Here is a 21,053-nt window from a genome sequence, read left to right on the forward strand (position 1 = left end):
CATGCAGCTAGGTTAAATGGAAAACATGCAAATGGTTATTGTGGGGTGTTTTTAGGATGCCATGTGTCCAAATTAATTAATAGGCAAGTTGGTTTAATTATTGACTAAAGAGGGAATTAATTTAGGATTAAGCTTATCCTAATTATTTAGTGGGTCCCTTACTTGGGTCCATGCAACTTGCTGTTTTTATTAAAATTTGCCTAAGTACAAATTATCAGCCTCTTGTATCTCATGTCCCTTATACATTCTGGGCTACATATATAATTTAACACATAGAAATTATATCCCAGTTCTACATAGTAGCAGCAAGCCTATTCCTAAGCATAATTGTGAGCCTCTTCTACATGGGTCTTTCTACAAACTGTCCCGTAATATAATTAGCACAGCCTTTTTATATTTCAGTCCCTAGTAATAATAATACAAGTCTCTTCCTAAAATGACCCATAAATAAATAAATAAGGGTGAACAATTCCAGAATTGCACCCTTGACCCTACTAGACTTTCCTAACAGAAAAAGATGAGTTTGGGCATAACACTTTTGCTCCCCTATCATTACTCTAATACATATATAGATTGGTTCTCGTCAGGACGGGAAAGGGTCCTGAACAGTAAGGGTCAGAATCAGCATGAACCGGTAGTTGGGTGCTGCAGCTAGAGGAAGATCGTTCTTACAAACCAGTGCGTACTAGGCCAGACAAGGATGTGAATTATAAACCGCCTGCGGGTTTTGATCTGAATCGTCCCGTTAAGGTCAGTTTTTTCTCGAAACCGAACGGAGATGGGACGATATTTGTATCCCGCTTCGATTCCGTCCCGATCTCAATGATCACTAATAAATATAATTAAATATATATATCATTACCATTATATTTATTTATTTTCATATTTTATAATAATTTTAAATTTATTTTTTATAATAATATAAATTTCATATATAATATTAAAATATCATCCGTCCTGACCGTCTCATTATCATTTAGAATGAAATATTATCAGTCATAAATAGTATTTATAATGAAAATAGAGGTAGCTTATTTCATTTTAATGTGCATCCATTATAATAACTGTTTTAGGTAAATTTTGTTAAAAACAAGTTCATTAAAATAGAGGTAGCTTATTTCATTTTAATGCGCATCCATTATAACAACTGTTTTAGGTAAATTTTGTTAAAAACAAGTTCATTCATATATATAATAAAAAGAATAAAAGAGCAACAAATATTACCAAGTAAAATTTTACCTGAAAACTATAAAAAATTCCACGTGATGAAAAGAAGTAAAAGGTTATAAAACGAAACCCAAACTACAAATCCAATAAATTTATTAGTGTCAAAGGCTTATTTTATTTTAATTTATTTTTTAAATAAGGTTACATGTTTAAAAGGTTATAAAACGAAACCCAAACTACAGATCCAATAAATTTATTAGTGTCAAAGGCTTATTTTATTTGAATTTATTTTTTAAATAAGGTTACATGTTTAAAATACTAAATCACTATTTAAAATGTTTATATTGGTACAACTACAATGACATTTAGTTTGATAGGGGAAGTATAAACCCTCAAGTACACATAATTAATTAAATGAAAGAGATTAACATGAAAATTTTCAAAGATACTTAAAGGAATGATGACATGTTTAAAATAAAAAATATTTTCACATTTTATTTATTGATAAAGTAATTATATAATAACGAATTTTTACATAATTTAATAAGTCATAATTTATTTTATTGTCTTTTGTCTATTGATTTATATCTTTAGTTTCACTTTTATTAATCTTATTAAAATATTAAAAATTAAATTATAATTTCAAAATATTTTATTAACTATTATCTTAAATAAACTCATTAAGTGAAAACATGACATATATTATACACAAGTAAAAAATTTCCAAAAGATGAATGGCTAAAGTGGTTTGAAGGTTGAACTGCCAAGGAAAACAACTACATAGCAAAATTAAACACAGCTATTAATTTTCACATTAAATTAATAAATTTAACACCTCAAATCCAATTTCTTATTAAATATAATATTCTACCCAAAAAATATTTAATTAACCAAATAATAGGCCATAAAAACACAAAAATAAGAACCTCATAGATAAACAAAGCGTATGAAGTTTGTTTTGAAATATTACTATTATCCATTTGGTTTTGTCGTAAAATATTAAAGGCTTCAAAAACGTGGATTAAGACGGTTACAATTATGGGACTTGAATGTGGTATGTAAATCATAGGATTTGGAAGACAATCAGTAGATTTCTTTCCGGTACTGATTTATCCCATTGTCAAACACCTTTAGCTCTATATATAATCCAACAGTCGAACAAAAAACATCGAAAACGATAGAATCCATGAGCAGCAACAAGCTTTATGGCAAGCAAACCTTCAATATAAGAGTCAACAAAGCATACAGTCTAAGTCTCTACACTGAATCCTTTGCAAAAACTTTTAGAAGCTATCTGTTGTATATTTACAGAGAGCAGCTGTAACTAACTCTATCTAATAGTAAGTAATAATATCCTTCCTAAGTGTTGAGAGTATCTTCTTTCCCGGACCAAATTTCAGGGAAATAATACACAGTTGATTTGTCGTCTTTGTTTACACCTGGTATTCAAAATAAGGCATTAAATGGGGGAGTTATCAAATAAGTGAAGAAGATGAAGAAGAAACGGGAGAAGAACAGACTTACTAATAACTAATGCTATTTGTCAGGTTGTCGATTAAGCTCTTTATCAGCAAAATGAAGAAGTCTTCTCAATCTCAGAACCATGTCACAATGAAAAGGTAAAGCAGTTCGTCTGTCCAAGTAAGCCGGGCTGATAGTCATCCAAGAAAGAGAATTAAGCTCAGCCGCTAAACCCTCGAGGATCAAATGGGTCTCAACTTCAAAATCTCTAGACTCCAAATTAACTGCTGCCCCCCTTGCACCCTGTTGTTGTTTAACCGCCCCACCACCACCACCACCTTTCATCATCTTCTCTTGGTTAATAATATTGTTGCCGCCGTAATAATCAACAAGGCTCACAGAAAGAACCGAAGGCCATTCCTCTTTGCAGTTACTTCTGGAGTCTTTCCTCATGGAGGGTACTGCTTTCGATACAACAAAACCTGTACAAAGAGGAATTGCAGAGCCTTTGCTGTGAAGGAGATGGCCTAGCGGTGGGGATTCTGCAGTGAGGCATGTGGGCAGTTGAAGTGGAGTGGGAGGTAGAAACCGCATGCTCGGTGATGGAATCATAAGATATGAGGCTGATGTTGTGCCCAGAGATTTTACTGGAGTAAATCCTTCTAGATACCCATTAACTGTGCTGCTTCCTTGAGTACTCCCTGCTAATCAAAACCTCAACATTTATAGCCCAAGGCTAGTAGGATTGTTCAAACTAAGACAATGTGATGGGAAAATATTTCATTTTACACACAAGTTTATTTCCTTCCTTCCTTCCTTAGAAAGTTTAGGGTGGGTTTGATAAAACTGAAAATTATGTGTTAAAATATCAAAGTTATTTGAGATTAATGTCAATAACTAATTATTCAATCAACAATCTACTCGTTAACCACAACATTTAAATCATCAACTCAAGATTGGAAATAGCCACATGGTTATTCAAATAACCCTAGATCAAACAAGGCCTTGGGTGACAAATGAGTTAGGTATCTGTACAAATAAATGCTGAATAAACCAAATAAAAATATCTAAATTTAGGCATGACTTACCAGGAGATGCCAAATCAGCCTGCAACACTAGATTTAAGGTATGATCAAGAGATACGGAAACAAAACTGATGCTTTGTACATACTGAAGCAAGCCTCGGGAGTGGTCTGCAATGGGATGATGTCCACTCATTAGCTGCTTCCTGGTTGCAGATTGGCTCAGGCCACCTTTCATGAAACCAGAAGATTTTGAGTGAGAACTGTACAAAGGACTTGGCGAAGAAGGTAGATTCCTCTCTTGCATTAAGCTCATCTCCTGCTCCTGCAGAGAAGGGCCATTGCTATTTGCCAGTATACCATCCGGCACAGGACGCCTTAGTTGAAGGGGCCACTTCTTCACCTCAGAACCACCAACAGAATACAGTGCTTTCTGCCATTCTATCAATACCATTATACAAGTTCAGAATAATAAACCAACCAAGAGAACTCTACTTGACTACTTTTTACTCTATAACATGTGCTCTTGAGTAATGAGCAGAATTCACTTTTGTTTGGTCGTGTATTTGTTTTTTGAAAAAACAATTCAATTCTTATGTTTGGAGAAACCAAAGTAGGGAAAATGAAACTGAAATTTAAAAAATGGAATTATAATTCCAATTCCTTTTTAGGTCATCAAACAAACAAAAGATTTGGAGTTGGACCCCAAATTCAAATTCCACCAGAACCAAACATAGTCTTAGCTTTCTCAATTCAACCCCAGGCATGCTCAATTTTTTAATCAATTAAAACACCATGCTTTAGTCATTTTGCTAATGAGGTATCACAATAATTGTTTATAAAATCTCTCTTCTGTTATCAATGGTTGCAAGAGAAAAAAAGTACTAGAAAGGGTTCAAAAGAAATCCTTCAGACATTCACTGTACTAGATATCACACATCATGCAATCAAGACTCTTTGCTACTTATTTATGAAAAAAAACTATTAGAAAGGGAAAAAAGGTACAAACTCAAACATGGTATATGTATAAAATTCAGTCAATGAAGAACGAAGAAAAAGTTTTACCTTGACATTCCAGCTCAAAGAAGGATCCTATACGAGAAATCACAAAATCTCTTGGTTTAGCAACTCCTATATCCGATGAAGAGCATGCCTGAAGTATCTGACAACCTTGATGCAACATTTGGACAAAAAGGGACTGCAGACCCTTGGTGTCCTGCCTACTACTAATTCCACCAAAAGGGAATATATAACTATCAAGCAATTCACCTCTAGAGTCTGTCCATATGCAAACTAACCAACGCCAATCCTCTGTCCACCCATAGCAACAATGTAGACTTGGAAGAGACTTCTGATAACCATCTGCATCTGACCTATCAACTTGAGAGCCCAATGCATTATCTACATTTCCAGATGATCCCGACCCTGGAACAAAGTTCCCACTACTGTAGTCGTCTGGCGAAGATTTTGAAGGTTCAGATGTTAGGCTGTTAAAAGCTGAAGGAGAAATTCCATGGTCCAAAGAACCAGATTCTGAAAGAATGAAGAATGGTTCAAACATATAACGGCTTTCTTCAGGAGCAAGGAAATCACCATTTCTGCTAGGATCATAGCTTATTCCTCCCATTCTTGCTGCTTGCCATGAATTATCCCAAGTGCCAGGCCTCAAGCTAGCATCAAGTTCACCCTCTCTTTGAAGAGGTCCTGTAATTCGAGGACCGACGCATTCTTTCCACATACCTTGGATTGGAGAAGAAACTTGCATCATAACGGATGATCTACCTGACATAGGGACAGAGTGGTTTGCATCTGTTGAATTTCCTCGTGAAACTCGTCGGGCTTTATTGTAAACAGTGAAAGCTGTCTCTTTGAGAATGATCAGTTCACTAACAGCTGGATTTGTCACTCTAAAGATTGCATCAACTGTCACGATCTGTAGAACCAATTTAGGAATATTGAACCCTGATAGTGTTAAAATATTAGAAGTTGACGCTTCATCCACAGTTGCTGAGCAGCTTAATGCCTTCATCACCTGATTGTGCACTATTGACCTTCTCTCTTTATCTGCTGATAGAATGTTTGATCCAACAGAAATAGAGGATTCGATAACTGTTTGAAGAATGGCAGCAGGCTCTGGAAATGGGCATACTACATATATTACCTGATTCCAGAGGAAAGATTGTAAGTAATATTTTACCAATATTGGACATTTTGGTACAAGACAAGATAGAAAAACTACATCTAGGTCCAGCTGACTATCAGACCTGGAAATAACAAATAAATCTCCCTTTTCACTTTCTTTGTTTCTTTTTACTAAAGATGAACTTTTCATTAGTAATCAAAAAGAAAGAACGCCAGGGGCGTTCAAGGGGTTACATTAGGGGAAATAAAAAACAAAGTACATAAAAGTTAGATCCCAATTAGATCGAAATAGCCTCATCCCGTGCAAACTCCTATTTTTTCCTGATAGACGCGAACATAATTAGTATAAAGCTACCAGCAGTCCATTGTTTCAGGAAAACTGGATGAATATCATGACTTGTTCTCAGATCTTGTTACAACACAAAACAAGCAAAAAGACATGTAAATGTTGTTTACAAAATTCTTCATAAATAACAATCTCATGTCTAGCAACATGGTCCTCCCATACACTATAACAGACCCATCTTTCTTCTAGATTTTCATCATCCACTACTTTACAGTTCTCTCTCGAGGATGCACCTAACCTAAAGAGTTAACTTTCTTCTTCCTTCCCTTATCCGTTGTTTCTTGAAATTTTCAAAAGGCTTCCCACAGGATATAGTTAACATTTTTTCAATGCAAAAGTCGAGGAGGCCAAATGAATAAGCCAACCGCTGATTGTTGGGGATTTTGAGGATAATCTTTAGGCACATAGTTGCAGACAAGTATCATGAGTGAATTTAGTTAGTCGTACTACAAATGATTCAAGTAAATTATGACGGCTTAATATGCCCAACATGATTGCATGTAAATGACAGAGTGGCTGGTAAAAAAAAAAATTCTGATATGATGACATGTCAACTAAGATTCAATTTCAAAAACATAAGCTCATTGTAAATTTGCACATGCTTCTTTTAAACTGTACTACGCTACTTACCAAACATGGACGACTGTTTTCCTCCTTTGGGTTTGTAGTAGTACATAAACCAAGTTTCAAAGCTTTAAGAACTTTTGAGAGAGATTTAAGATAGCTCTGCAAGTCCCAACCATTAGATAGCGACAGGAAATAATCACTAATTGACCCAACAAGTGATGCTGCACTACTTTCAATCTTCATTGATTGTGGACAATCAAGTAGAACAAAGCCAGTTGGCAAACGTTTTCCTGAATCCATCTCCATTTGTGTTCCTGAACTTTGAGGTAAATGAGTCCCCAACTTGCAAGTCTCATAAACTGTGTAAAACAAAGCCATTTTAAAATCTGTTGGCAGAATTCATGCAAGTGTAAGACATGTTTGTTTGTGTATGCAGAGTAGTACACATAAAATTGGAAGAAACTAGTCTAATGTCAAGATGGAGGATAAAAAACACTTTCTAGCAAACATGAATGTAAACACAAACATATTAGTCCAATATGTAGTAGGTCACAATCTTGCAGAGATAGGAAGAAGATATTCATCATGCAAATATGGCCTACTAAGCTAGTACAGTTGAGGCTTAAACCGTCAGATATAAGAGAAACATTATAAAGGAAGTGGTTCATTGTAATTTTCAAGAAACTCTTGTTAAAAATGAAGGAAAAAGTAAGCTCTTATAAAACACTCACCGGTACCAAGTTGCTGGAAAAAGTCCGAAGCAGCATTTATAAGAGGATCAATATCCGGACAAACAACAAAGTAACTCATCTGCAGCATTAAAATTAGTATTATGTTGAAGAACTAATTGGACAAGAAGCAGAACCACCACTATATTGCAAGATATCTTATGCATAAATTGAAAAACAATTAATTCTGTTAGTCTTTGGACTTACAGGCTTTGGGGAGGCATATGGTTCTAGAGGAGCCTTATCCCAAAGCTGCAGAGAACTTGCTGAAGTCTTAAGCCAGTCGTCTTGGTACCTATATATATCAAAGCAACAGACAGTTGTAAATTAACTGTTCGTCTCATAATCATCTAAGTATGACAAGCACCAAAACTACCACAACTATAAAACCCAAGATTTTTCCTTTTCAAGTCAATGTATCGAACATGCAGATTACCAATTATAAGCCTCTGATTAACAAAAAAAATATGTAAAGTGAATATTTTTCAAAAAACAAATATGTAAACTGAATCTAGTGGAGGTAGGTTCCTAAACAATGGCTTGAAAATCCTTTCTCAAATTGAGAATATTCAACCTGATCTTCTAAGGCATCCATTAGTCTATATATACTTTCTAAGGTAGTAGGCAATTGCTTCCTGAAGTTTTACTTTGGTCTATATAGCATTTCTATACCATACTAGATGGCCAACTCCCTAATATGCTAAATTGCTTAAATAAACATCTGAGAACATGCACAAGTGGAATTTTTTTTAATAAGCATCTTCGGAACTGTGTATACTAGAACTCACCCCACTAGTATGGAAGGCAGTGGAAGTACAAATAAAGATGGCCTGATCTTAGGACCTAGTTGCTGCTCTGGATCTGATGTGCAAATTTCTTGGTTCGGCCTCCTTTGGACAAAGCTAGCTCCATCTATATTCCAGATTAAACATTAACAAGTTTATAAATGATGTAAGAAGCTCATTTCACTTATAAGAAAAGGATTATGCATTACAATACCCTTGACAGAAGACTGAGAGGGGCTTAATGTTTCACCAACTGTTGAGCTTCCCATATTAGATCCTTCGACTCCAGTGACTTCTGTAGAAAATACATCAAATGCAGAGCCTGCGTCCACTGATTGATTGCGTCCCTTGCACCAATCATTGACAAGCAGTGGACCATCTGAAGTACCAAATGCAGACCTTAAGGCAGTCTTAATGTCTGATTGCAGCAAACCAATGACAGAAGATGCATGGACCTGAAAATTGAGATTCTCTCTGCATGAATAATATTTTGTAATGGAGCAGGCAAACAATATAGGCAATATTTCCCATAATGATAATGAGTTGATTCATCTGATTATCACCCAAAGAGACATAACCATTTACACTCACAAATATGCACTGAGGATGCTCTAAAATCCCAGTATTATCAGTACACAAACTAAAGAAGCCTGTGAGTTTTCTATGCATTTAAAATAAGAGAAGAAGGCCCGAAATATAAGCATGTGTTTATGATCTCAGTCACTTACATCAGCCAGAAGTGGGTCCACCAGCTCCACACCAGCAATGTCAAGCGAATGACAAGAAGCAAAACTTCCTCCACAGCCTGCATGGACCATAGAAGGCCCACAAGCAAATCCACGTCTCCACTGCTCTTGTACTGCAAGCCAACCATATGGACCATCCCCAAAATCAGCATCAAGTGCAATATCAACAAAAGAAGTAGCTTGTTGGACAAATAATGCCAATCCATCAAGGAATTCAAGAAGTGGCTGTCTCTGTCCATAAGAAAGTACACCTTCCTCACTAGATAAATGAGGCAGTGAATGGCTAGCTTCCAAGCTAGGAGAAGGAGTAGGTTTAGAACCCTTGGAAACACCAACCTGACGCCAAACCCCTACAGGAGCATTAATTGGTCCATCTTGAATTCCTCCATTAAAATCACCAGCAATTCTCATTGGTATAGTTTCTTTCTTCTTCTTCACCTCATACTTGTTAGAGATGTTATCTGTTGCACAACTTGGCTCACTGTGCAGCTGACTCAGCAAAGAGCTCCCAGTTAGTCCACTTAAACCCACTGGCAGAGAGTTCCCTGATGATAAAAGTGTATGCCGCATTCTACACATAGAAGCTTGGAACATGATGCATTCGATTTCAGTGGCTAGCTTAGTTTTTGTAGAAATAACATTTTTTTCTGCATGCATAACAGTATCGATCACATTCGTTTGGAAAGGTTTAACAGGTCCGGAATCAAAGTCAGGATATGAAGATAGTACCATTTCTTCATCTTTAATTATACTACTCTTATGGCAAGGGATATTCTTTCCTTCATTTTTCTCTTTACCGCTTCCAACAAGAGTATAATACTTTCTTGAAGTGGCAACAGCACTAACACCACTCCTTCCTGTGTATCCCTTAAGATTTGTGCTGATGTCAGATTTCTCATCAGATCCTTCTAAGCTAGAATATTGAGGTGGTGTTGCCTTGTACACATAACTCTTTGGGCATGAATCTGCACCATCAACCTGTCTGGACTTCGGTACATAAGGGCTTTTGAAAATAGAGGTTGATGCTTCGCTTGTGTTTGCTTCAACTGCCCCATATTCCGGAGCAAAAGATATCTGAGCTTCAGCTTTCAGTAAATTGGCAAACTCAATGTTAAAAGATGCAGGTAAATCATTAACTTGCTCTAATGAGACAGATACTTTCACAACTTCTTGATTTTTATTAGAATGTTCCTCCATGAGTGGAGGTGCAGTAAAATTGTCCAAGGATTGAAATCCTACAGGTAAGATAATCTGATCGCTGTCATCCATTATCCCAGTGCAAGGACTACTACCCACATCTCCACCATCAGGTATGGAAAACATAAGGGCCTGGGACTCAGCAGTTCCTGGGGGCTTCACATAACAACAGGTCACAATGAGATTCAGTGAGAGACACAAAACAGAAAAAGACAAGCCTAATGCTGTGTGAACAACTGACATTTAGCAATTGCCAAAGTTGAAAAGTTTTATAGAAGTAAACATGCAATTTCTTTAGTGCCTTTAGAATCACTAAGCTGGCAGTGCATTATAAACAAACATCCGACAAAAAGAAACCCAAAGAACCACATAAGTTGAAGTATAGGCCTTATCCAGTCCACAGAACAATCATTTCCCCCACCAAGAAGGAAAATATGTAATTTCATGCTGACACAAAATGAAATTGACAAGAGATAATAGACTCCAGTAAAGAGTACCACATTGTGTTCCTGAATGGATTAAAATGTCACTAAATCTCTAAACAGGAAAAGTGATTACTATTGCTCAAACCCGTAAATAACATTTTTAGAAAATCCAAACTGATTAGCTAAGGTGCTTACAGCTCACATTATACTGAAGAACTTATATCATTCCCCATTTTTTATGGCACTACCACCATGGTTCATCCACAAGTGGGACTATGAAATCAATTCCCAACACTGCTTCATAGAACGTTCAATCACATGGTAAACCATAACTACTTAAACCGCTCAACTTGACTGAATCAACAATTAAAGGGGGGGAATGAGTAGAAGACCAAATGAATGACCACAACTAGAAAGGTCGTTGGAATGTAACAAGTTGGTTTAATATTTAAACAAATATTTAAGGGAAGAGGATGAGATCTTCACTCTGTTACTTGGAGACCAAATCTGAGAATATTACAGAAAATCACGAACTGCACACTACTTGGTGTCTCCAGCGATTGGACTACCAAGGTTCACTTAAAATCTATGAGAACCAACCACCCCGGGCCACGAAGAAGGAAAAAATCAAAGTGAATCCTTAAAGGGCATGTTAAATAGGAATATTCTAACTACTGCAGAACTATAAAATAGCTTACATTGGACCTCATGATCCAACTCAACAAGCCAGAGGTGCACAGAACATAATAAACCTTTTATTTTTCCGACATACTTAAGAAAGAAGCATTACATTTCCCCATCTTCAGGTTGGTGAGTAAAGAACTATTACCTCTCCAAAAGGCAATGAATCATTCTCAAAGAAGTCCCTAAAATCACCAAATTCAGAAAGTAATACTTGAATATCCATGACTGCGCCTCTATCATCATCCCAGTCCCAGTTAGAGGCAACTTCACATTGCACAGGGACATCTTTAACAGTACCAGCTTGTCCAAATGATTCATTCATTCCTGCACGGCCACGTTTCAGACCCTGCTGAGAGTAAAATTGACTTAGTGTCATACCAAGACAAAACTCCTATCGCCAAAATCTAGATGTATTAACAAAAAAATTTAAAAGTAGACAGGGAAAATGAATGTTTCTTATAATAAAGTAAAATCTAGAACAATTAATTAAGTTTTTTTGTATGAAGAGTATTGAAATGCTACAATTGTAAGAGATTCACTGTAACAAATAAGCAACATACCACAAAGACAAGGGAGAGGGGTAAATATTAAGTCTGTCTATGGCTAAGGCAGTTTTAGCGCAAGAAATATACAAAGATACTGTAATAGGGTATTCACAATATTATCTTGTAGGAACCTTTCAGTTTTCCAATCATGCAATTAGAAGAAAATTGTGTTCATCGGAGCCATCTCATAAGACAAATGTATAATCATAGTTTATTGCTCCAAAGGATTAGGAGATACGACCAAATCATCGGGGCCAAGAACAAAACGGACATTTAAATTTGTAGAAAGGTTCATGAGATATTGATGATGGAAAATTTTCAAAGAAGGTATAACATTCAAGAAAAAACAATACTGACCAACTTCAGGCCATCTCTCTGCAACTGGTCATCAGAAGATACACCAGAGCGCCCACAAGTCAATGAATCAGCATCAGCCTCGAGATCATCACCTCCAGCAGTCATATTGTAATCACTGTCGCTAGAGGTGCTACATATACTGCTAATGCTGCTGTTGTTGCTGTTGCTACTACTGTGATAATCATGATTTGAGAATGGTCCATTCGGTTTTGAGAATGATCCATCTGAAAAATCTACCTCACCAGCACTGTTGAATCAATTAGGGAGAAAAATGTGAAATTCTAGAGATCAACTATTACCAATACTTCTGATGCCAAAATATCAGTACATAAAACACTTTTTACTAACCTGTTTATGAAGAAATACAAACCAGATAAGGATGGTCCTACCCAATTTTGTAGCCAAAACCTGCATGCATCATAGCCAAACCACTGTCAATTTGCAAGACATAGCTATATCCTTCAAAAAGAGTAGGTAAACAGCATAGAAGCCCAAGGAAAAAGAGCACTTTCAAGATTGCTTCAAAATTAAAGATTCGTATACAAGACTAACACAGATCCAAATCGAATATGACAGTTAAACTTCATGCTATAATCCAGGGGCCAGACAATTCAGCAAGGGTGTGAGAGCATGGATTACTAGTCAACAAGATTATAGTAGTTATAGAAGTGATCCAATATGAACAGATGGAAATAGAAATATACAAATGAAGATGGAGATTAGGTGGGACTCTATCTGTAAACAGTTTCTCACAATACACCCATACAACTAACAGGACAGTTGAGCTTGCATGCATTGAGATTAGGGAAGAGTCAATTTAACTGATTTTAACATTTAACCACCAAATCATGACAAGGAATTCACATATGAAACAAACAAAGTACAAAAACAAATGAAGTGCAAAAGAGGCAATGTCATGGAAGCAACAAAGCTAGGGATGTGGTCAAGCCTCCTGGCCTTTGCTGCGGAGTGCGGAGGCACACCAGTAAGAGCTCAGAGAAGCAACAAAGCTTGGATACTGTTACGACTTAATCTGTAACTAGGTTCGAGTTCTTGATCTCAAGGACCGAGTGGGAAATCATTGATCAAAGTGCAGCGGAGGAGTTATGAAAAGAAGATTTCAAGATTATAGGAGAAAAAGAATCAAAGATGAGAAAAGAATACTGCTGGTATATACCTAACAGTCCAAGACAAATAGACAAATAGACAAATTAGAAAATACAATTGGGATTAAGAACATTCACAAGCTTTTTCATATATTCATGCCCCATTGGGGGAGTGCTTTCAGCATATATAGCAGCTGAATTCCCCTATAATATTCAGTTACAACTGCTGCTAGGGATTTAACAAAAAACAGTTTTGTGGGAAACAGAAAACAGAATCAAAATATTGTTATGCAACAGAAAAACAGAATTCCCACAACAATATCTAGCCCAAGTGCTCAATTGGACCATTGGAGGGTGCTGGATTTATTTTGGGACCGTAACATTTAATTGGGGACCGTAACAGATACATCTAAGGGTTCTAGATAGGGCTTGTTGTGAAGAAGCCCCAAGGAGATGCAGTAATGGAAAAAGAGATTTTCCTTGTTCTGGGGGCTACAAGGGAACAGCTTTTATGAAACAAGGTTGCAAAATGTCATACTTGAATCACGAGAGGGAGGATCCATTAAGAATCGTAAATATCATTTTACTCTCTTTTTTTAAAGAAGTATCAATATCCTTTACTAGACATATACAGGCGAGTGGATTTATTGAATACACTCATATTGCCATGGAGATATTTAGTAAAAGTGTAAACATAAATGAGAAGGCAAATAGACTAACCTTTTAAGAGAAGATCTAGCGGATGACATCTGCAAAACAGGAACAAGCACGGCCTCGGGTGGATAGATAAATGTACTTCCACTGATCAAAAGATGATTTGATAATCCATTATCAACAACTTTAGATACTGCAGAAGACTCCTTAATATGATGCAACTTTTTCAAATTCACATTTGACTGAACTGCCTTTTCATTTCTAGTACGAGGGCAACCCAGGGTAACTTCAAGGTAACAATTTTGCCCTCTCAGCTGGCAATTGTAAAATTGACAACGGTAGTTTGGCAAGCCTACAATTCCATTGGAACTCTTCATTTTACCAGAACTGCAAGATTACATGTAAAAAAATGAGCTTCATGCTAGAGATCGTCAAATGTCTCATCAAAGACGGCACAATCCAATAGCACTAATAAAATGAGAACATATTATATGATCTAGTTCACCTCGGATAAACCTGTTTCACAAGATCACTTGGACAGCATCCAGTCAACTTACCACGCATTCCATGTGGTGATACAATCACTGCACAGAAAAATAGTGTAAATGTACAGTAAAAGATGCATCAGAAACGAAATACCGGCCTAAGAGACCAAAGGTCACGGGTTCGATTCCCACTTAGAACGCTTTAAGTTGAAGTGGTGGATCATGCTAGCTTCCTAAATTATAAAAGTAAAACGAAGTGTCTGGAAGCAAAGATCTTCATGTCCTTTCAATGTTTAGTATACTTTCTAGTTTCCAACATGTGCATAGGAAGGAAAAACTGGAAAAAAAAAGTTGTTCTGAAATTAAGACAATTTATCTATTGCTAAGAAAATTCAAGAAAGGGAGTTCAGTGAGCTGAATACACTGCAAATAGAAGATCACATTAAATAAATACTCAAAAAATTATAGAAAATACAAAATAGGTAAACAAAGATAAGCCTAACACAATTGGACAGACACGTTTACCCTTCATATCACTATGTTGCTGTTAGCTAGATATTGTTTTTGAACAAAGTTCATTTCATTGATTAAAACAAAAAATTATATAAAGGGGAAAACAATAAAAAATTAAAAGCAAAATAAAAAATAAGAAGTCAAAACCTCAACACATGGAACCACCCATGACAAGGCGCCCAACTGGAAAACCATGCCAGAGGCCTTCCAGTGTTCGCCGGAACAAACCAGGTAGACAAAATAAACGAACCACGGGGAATGGATTATTTCACTCTAATGTCGTCAAGAAGGTCCACAATGCAATGGCCATCACATTTCCATTTTGAATCTCTACTAGCGTGGTCAGTAAGTAGCTCTAACTTGTGAATTTGCAACATAACAATGTATCTGGTCTATGGGTCAAATCTCTTCATGCATGTCAGTTATCGGATTTAGTAGCTCAAATGGAAAGAGTCTTGCCTACAAGACCAAAAGTCTCGAGTTCAATTTCCACTAAGAACGCTCTGATTTAAGTAAGGGCCATAACGGTGGGGCATCATGCTATCCTCTTCCAGGGAATAAACCCTGATCCCCAAAAAGTAAATTATGTCAATTGCATGCAGGGGTTGCACATGAGGATGAGAGCTAACCCTATATTGTTGTTCAATTGGAAAATTAATCAAACATAGAAATGTAATATTACATTGAGAATTGAAACATAACCATTTATCCTTCAAATTGAAAAAATACCAGTAATTAACTCTTTCGTATTTAATTATAAAATGTTTTCCTGAGAGGAACAACAGAACGCATACTTTCAGCATAGGTATCACTTAAGTAACAACTAAATCATCACAATAATAGAGTTCATCTACTACAATTAAAAGCAGGTCCAGTTAAGAAAAATCCAATCAAACTACTTAACAAATCAGACACCAACCTGGGAGGTTCTGATTGGAATGATTTAACAAATGACCTAATATTCTTTCCACATCTCCACTAGATAGAGCCCGGATATGCCTAAAATATTCCAAAAAACAGGTCTTTTAATAATAATAAGTAAAGGAACAAATGCCACAGCATAATGATGGGCATAAAGTGCAAATTTGACAAACCTAGCGGAAATCAGAACATGCACATAGATAGCATCTTCAGTAGCAGCGAAAATGAACTCCACTACATGCTGCCCTTTCCTACAAAATGTGAAACAGTTATTGTTCAAAATTGAAATCCTAAGTATAACGGCTCCACAAACACCAGCCAATGAAAAGCATCTATCGCAAACGAGTCCTCATGGTGCATAAAATTTTAACAATTGGGACAAATAACTTGTGTTGTATGATATGAAGCCTAAAAAGAATAACTTAGTAACAAGACAAATTACATACTAGGGCATCACACAACTATCAAAAATTGTCCCTTAAGGAGGTGACTCTACGGATGCTCTCAATAAGTATCTTGTAAATGCAGCTTCTTATCTAATCCCTTCATATACATAGCCTACTAAATTTTCCATCTAGAGTTGAGAAGGCATGTTTCTCATAGAAACCAAGGTCCTCCAGATGCGAGCCGCTTCCGGCTTGACTTGTAGTCGTAGTTTATGTAGGTATTTGCAGATTATTAAAGGAGCACAAAACTATAGTTCACCATGTTGATGGCATGCACAAAGTGCATAAGCAAATGATTTTAGAGATGCACTTTTAGATGATTACACAACTCTATATCATTTACATAGCAAGGGTAAACTACAAAAATGCATGACAAAAAGCAATAAGGCCACCTCGAATTATCCCTACAACTTGGATACTATCATGTAAGCAAATAGTTGGGTACATACACAAACCATTCAATCTATTTCCAGCTCATACAAGAACAGGGAATAATATTATGCAGACCTAAGGATGTTAGGAGAAAAAGGAATTTTTTTTCTCAAAATTAAAAGGAGAATAAAAGCTGAATCACGTCAAAATGGCGCCATCTCAAGAATTTCATCCACCTAATTATAACACTGGTACTAAGGTTGGCTAAACGAAGAATGTTGAGTTAGGTGGCTGACAACAGGCACAAACCTTATTCAGTGAACATCTGACATTTAACAGTTTTGAACATGTATACACAATACATGTGACTAAAGTAGATCACTTTGTCAACATATAAAGTAACAACCATCAACCATCAGATGGATGCAGAACTTGCAACATGCAATAACTCGTTTGCAAGCTAGATGCCAATCTTTATGGGAACCCACATCGTCCAATTCCAGATATATATTATTATGTTTTCAAACATTTCCATTTCCAATTGGTAAAATGGACACTTAACCATAATCTAGTACTCAATTCATTTTCAGCAAACCTTCCCTTGATTATTAACATCCCAAGCCACATTAAAATGAGATCTCATGAAACCGAACTTGACACATGCTAACAATCATACAGCTTGGAATCATAAAGCATAACAATAATAAAGCCCTTAAAAGGAACTGTATGCTTCTCTAAGATCTAGTAACAAATAAATATTATGGAGTAGCAGCTTCTCTGCGATCTAGTAACAGATAAAAAATATGTAGTAGCAGCCTAGGATCTAGTAACAGATAAAAAAGTATGTAGTAGCAGCTTCTCTACAATCTATTAACAGATAAAAATTATGGAGTAGCAGCTTCTCTACATTTAACAAATAAAAACTATGGAGTAGCATGCTTCTAAGTATAAGAAATTAATTGACCAACAAAACCAATATTGTATCAACTTCATATCATAGTTGGGGTCGATAGGCAAATATATAAGACTATTAAATCAAACCTGAAAAGTTCTTCACTATGCGAAAAAGGGCGGTATTTTGAAAATACATCACCAAACCTCACGTATGAAAGTCCAGAAAGAGCTCTGTTGAATACACAAAATCAAAGGTTGTGCCCATCAGAATAAACAACAATTTAGTTTGTGCCCACAAGATTCTCATATGCCTAACCTTTCTAAACGATTACGTAACGCCTGAGATAAAGCAACTGCAACCTCTTCTGAGTCTCCTGGAGCCAACCAGAGACCAGATGCAATAACTACCACCACAAATTTCAAAGTCAATAGTAAGAACAATAATTTCCCTTCAGAAAAACAAATTCTCAAGAAGAAGAAATATGAACCTATGTAACCCCAGTATACACATCACCACCCTCATTATGTTTCTCTTTATCCTCTCTAATAGAGATGCTATTAGTCTTCAATATTTCTCTTTATCCATTACTATTTCTAGTAATTAAACCACACCAAAACATGATATATGAAGCAACCTCATTAAACAGTTGGGCAATCAAATTGGCATAAGCAATTGCAGATCAATGACCCTCATCCTAATTTTGTTGTGTGACTACCTTCAAACTTGACAATGATTATTGTGAAAGTTTCACTTCATATGGTCCTTGATATTTCCAAGATATAAACATAAAAGACCCACAAAAACTCATAAAAAAAATAACTATTTAGATTAACATACCGCGCAAACAAGAGACAGCTGTTTGAGCAGACTCCAAGGGAGATGAGTAACGTCCAGGGAGAAAAAGCCAAAGTTTAATTTTCTCATCTGCCAGCAATAAGAGTTTTTTGAGAAATTTGATCTATTACCATAGATGCAATATATATTTTACACCTTGGAATAAACAATAATTAAAAGAACTCAAATAATAACTAAAATCATAATCTTCACCAGGATTGTGTTGACCCTGAGATGGATCCCAAGGGCCAACAAAAGAATTCGTCCATGTGCTGATGAATCCTTCCTTCTGCAACTGGAAATGAGCAGAAAGCACCAAAAGGGTGGCAGCATCGTTCTGCTCCCCTTTTCCACTGTACAAATGAATGAAGAAGGTAGTTTCAGTGGCAGCATCGCTCACATTTCAAAGATGTTAAGAAAGTATGAGTACCTTTTATCAGGTAGGGAGTTGAGATCAGACTCATTAGGAAGAAATTGGAACCAAGATATTTGATTGAGACCTCCCTAAAGAAATTGATAGAACACAGAAAGAAATATGGATAAGTAGATTAAACAAACAAGAAAAAAATATCCAAAGTAAATAAAATATTCCTTGGTAACTAAATAACAGGTTTCCAGGAACGTCTTGGTTTATGAAAAGACAGTTAGGATATTGTGGCCATTATGATGGGGGTGGTTGGATTCCAGATTGAATAAGAAACTTGAAAAATAACCGTGCTTATAAAGCATAAGAAATTTGGAAAGTATTGCATGCATTCGCAATTACATCACTTCTCTTAGATTTAGCATAAAGCTCTAACTAACACCACCATCAACTTACAACTAATGGTCATAAGGTGTGTCTAACAGGGGACACCAAGTGAGGCCAAACCTGAACTATCATTTGATATTGCTAATTACATGTTGAACATTGATGCATCTGGTATGAGTTAAATAAGCCATAACTATCAAGAATCCACAAGTTATCCAACATTTATAAGTAAGAAAGAAGAAGTCACGACCCAAAGACCAAAAAGAAAACATACGATTTTAAAAACATTCGTCCACATCACTTAATTACAAGCCCCTCTCACTAGAGCCAAATGTTGTTGTTGTGTGAGGTGATCGATCTACTGAAGAGCCTACAAGAAAATTGACAAGAGAGAAAGGGTTAGAGTTGGCGAACCGAGTTAAGATATCTTCACGTTACGAGGACGTCTAGCTGCGGTTATGAAGAATGAAGAGTGGCTGTTAAGGTAAAACAGTATAAATAGAAAAGAACTGGTTATAATTTAGTTGCTGATAAATTAGTTGATGATTCTAGTTTTCCTCCTATGTCTTCTCTCTCTCCTCATCTCCATATGTAATTCTCACCCTAGCAGTTAGGGTTTCTCTCCACACGTATATCAAAATTCCATGAAATCATTTTTCATCTAATTCTATATCACATTGCATCAACTGCTATCAGAGCAATAGTTCCGCACCTGTTAGCGGCTATCAGTACTTCTCATCATCTGCTCCGTTACTGCCGATCAAAGTGCGACAGAAGATAAAATTCAGAATCCATTAAGGCTTGCTGAATTCTCAGTTTCTGTGATTCCGACAGCAGTTGCAATCCAGACTTATCAAAGCTAGACGAAGCAGTTACACTCTGAATTCGCAAATGAAGGACGGAAGTGTGCTGATCTCTCGTAACAATCTGCAAAGTTTCGTACCTCGTCTCCACTGGAATAACGAATTCTGTTCAGCTTCAAAGAGAACAACAGGATTCAGTGATGACCTCACTGAAGTCACGAAGTTCGTCGCTCCCTGGAACAGAATAGTATAATTGATCACAAAAAGTAATAGCTTCGTCGCAAATTGTAGTGTAACTGCTAGGTTTTACAGTTAGGGATTGGCTTAAAATTAAACTGCCAAAAATTCACACTCTATCAATCAGATCAAATAACATAGTTTAGCTTAAACGAGAAGCAAGCAAAAAGATCAGAGCCAAAAAAAGTTGAGACCTATCGACGAATTCACTACGGAGTACCTGGAAACTAAAGTTATCTATGGAAACTGTTCATACCTTAGTTAGAGAAGAAAACACTTCAAAAAAAAGAACACAGCCACCGCCGTCAGATATTCTCCGACGAGAGACGACACAGAAAGGTATTCGACCGGAAAACTCAATCTACAGCCTTCAGACGACGACCGGAGTTGTGGTTGGCGACGTGAAGACGGCCTCCTTCGATCTACCTACAAATTTCTGAAGATAAACCAGATGATATAAGCTTTTAGAGAGTCTAGACAATGCACAAGTAGTGGCGATCTGGGGGCGGCAATAGGCAATGGAGAGAGTAGAGGTGAGAAAGGGGTTTTGATTCGGAGGATATGGATGAGAATATGGAGTAGAGGTGAGGGTATTTAGGTAATCCGTACTTTAAAAACTTTTTTTTTTTTTTCAAATAGTATCAAACTGGTTTTTTTTATCCCAAATCAAACGAGCTCTAATGTGATTGACTGTATTGGAATTCTAATTTTTGTTTTTGTTTTTGTTTGGTAGTGGCTAAGTGTATAATTCATGTGTGATTTTGTTTTCAGAAACTGAATGCCTAGTTGTCACTTAAATGAAAAAATAAAGTTTTTTTTTTTTTTTTGTTCAATGCTAGTTATTCTTAATATATATTAGCAGAA

The 21,053-nt window shown here is 36.3% G+C and overlaps 1 protein-coding gene across 2 annotated transcripts; it reads right to left on the reverse strand.

Annotated features, from left to right (window-relative positions):
- Positions 1 to 2,352: 2,352 nt before the first annotated feature.
- Positions 2,353 to 20,702, reverse strand: LOC124922306 (mediator of RNA polymerase II transcription subunit 13). 2 transcript variants are annotated; one of them, XM_047463042.1, is made up of 25 exons: positions 20,446 to 20,702; positions 19,862 to 20,186; positions 19,424 to 19,519; positions 18,829 to 18,902; positions 18,612 to 18,751; positions 18,402 to 18,488; positions 17,880 to 17,967; positions 17,711 to 17,794; positions 16,025 to 16,102; positions 15,850 to 15,929; positions 14,438 to 14,516; positions 13,999 to 14,319; positions 12,521 to 12,580; positions 12,173 to 12,419; positions 11,416 to 11,619; positions 8,947 to 10,317; positions 8,433 to 8,673; positions 8,222 to 8,345; positions 7,641 to 7,728; positions 7,437 to 7,515; positions 6,769 to 7,064; positions 4,716 to 5,811; positions 3,717 to 4,091; positions 2,692 to 3,329; positions 2,353 to 2,606 (listed from the first exon to the last, which is right to left on the reverse strand). In XM_047463042.1, exons 3-24 carry the CDS (start codon positions 19,445 to 19,447, stop codon positions 2,704 to 2,706), a joined length of 5,862 nt encoding a protein of 1,953 aa, XP_047318998.1. In that variant the 5' UTR covers positions 19,448 to 19,519; positions 19,862 to 20,186; positions 20,446 to 20,702; the 3' UTR covers positions 2,353 to 2,606; positions 2,692 to 2,703. The 2 variants fall into 2 exon arrangements, with proteins under 2 accessions (XP_047318998.1, XP_047318997.1); XM_047463041.1 differs by having other exon boundaries at positions 2,692 to 3,332; positions 20,446 to 20,701.
- Positions 20,703 to 21,053: the final 351 nt, after the last annotated feature.

Source organism: Impatiens glandulifera, chromosome 1, assembly GCF_907164915.1.
Source record: "Impatiens glandulifera chromosome 1, dImpGla2.1, whole genome shotgun sequence".
Taxonomy (NCBI): Eukaryota; Viridiplantae; Streptophyta; class Magnoliopsida; order Ericales; family Balsaminaceae; genus Impatiens; species Impatiens glandulifera.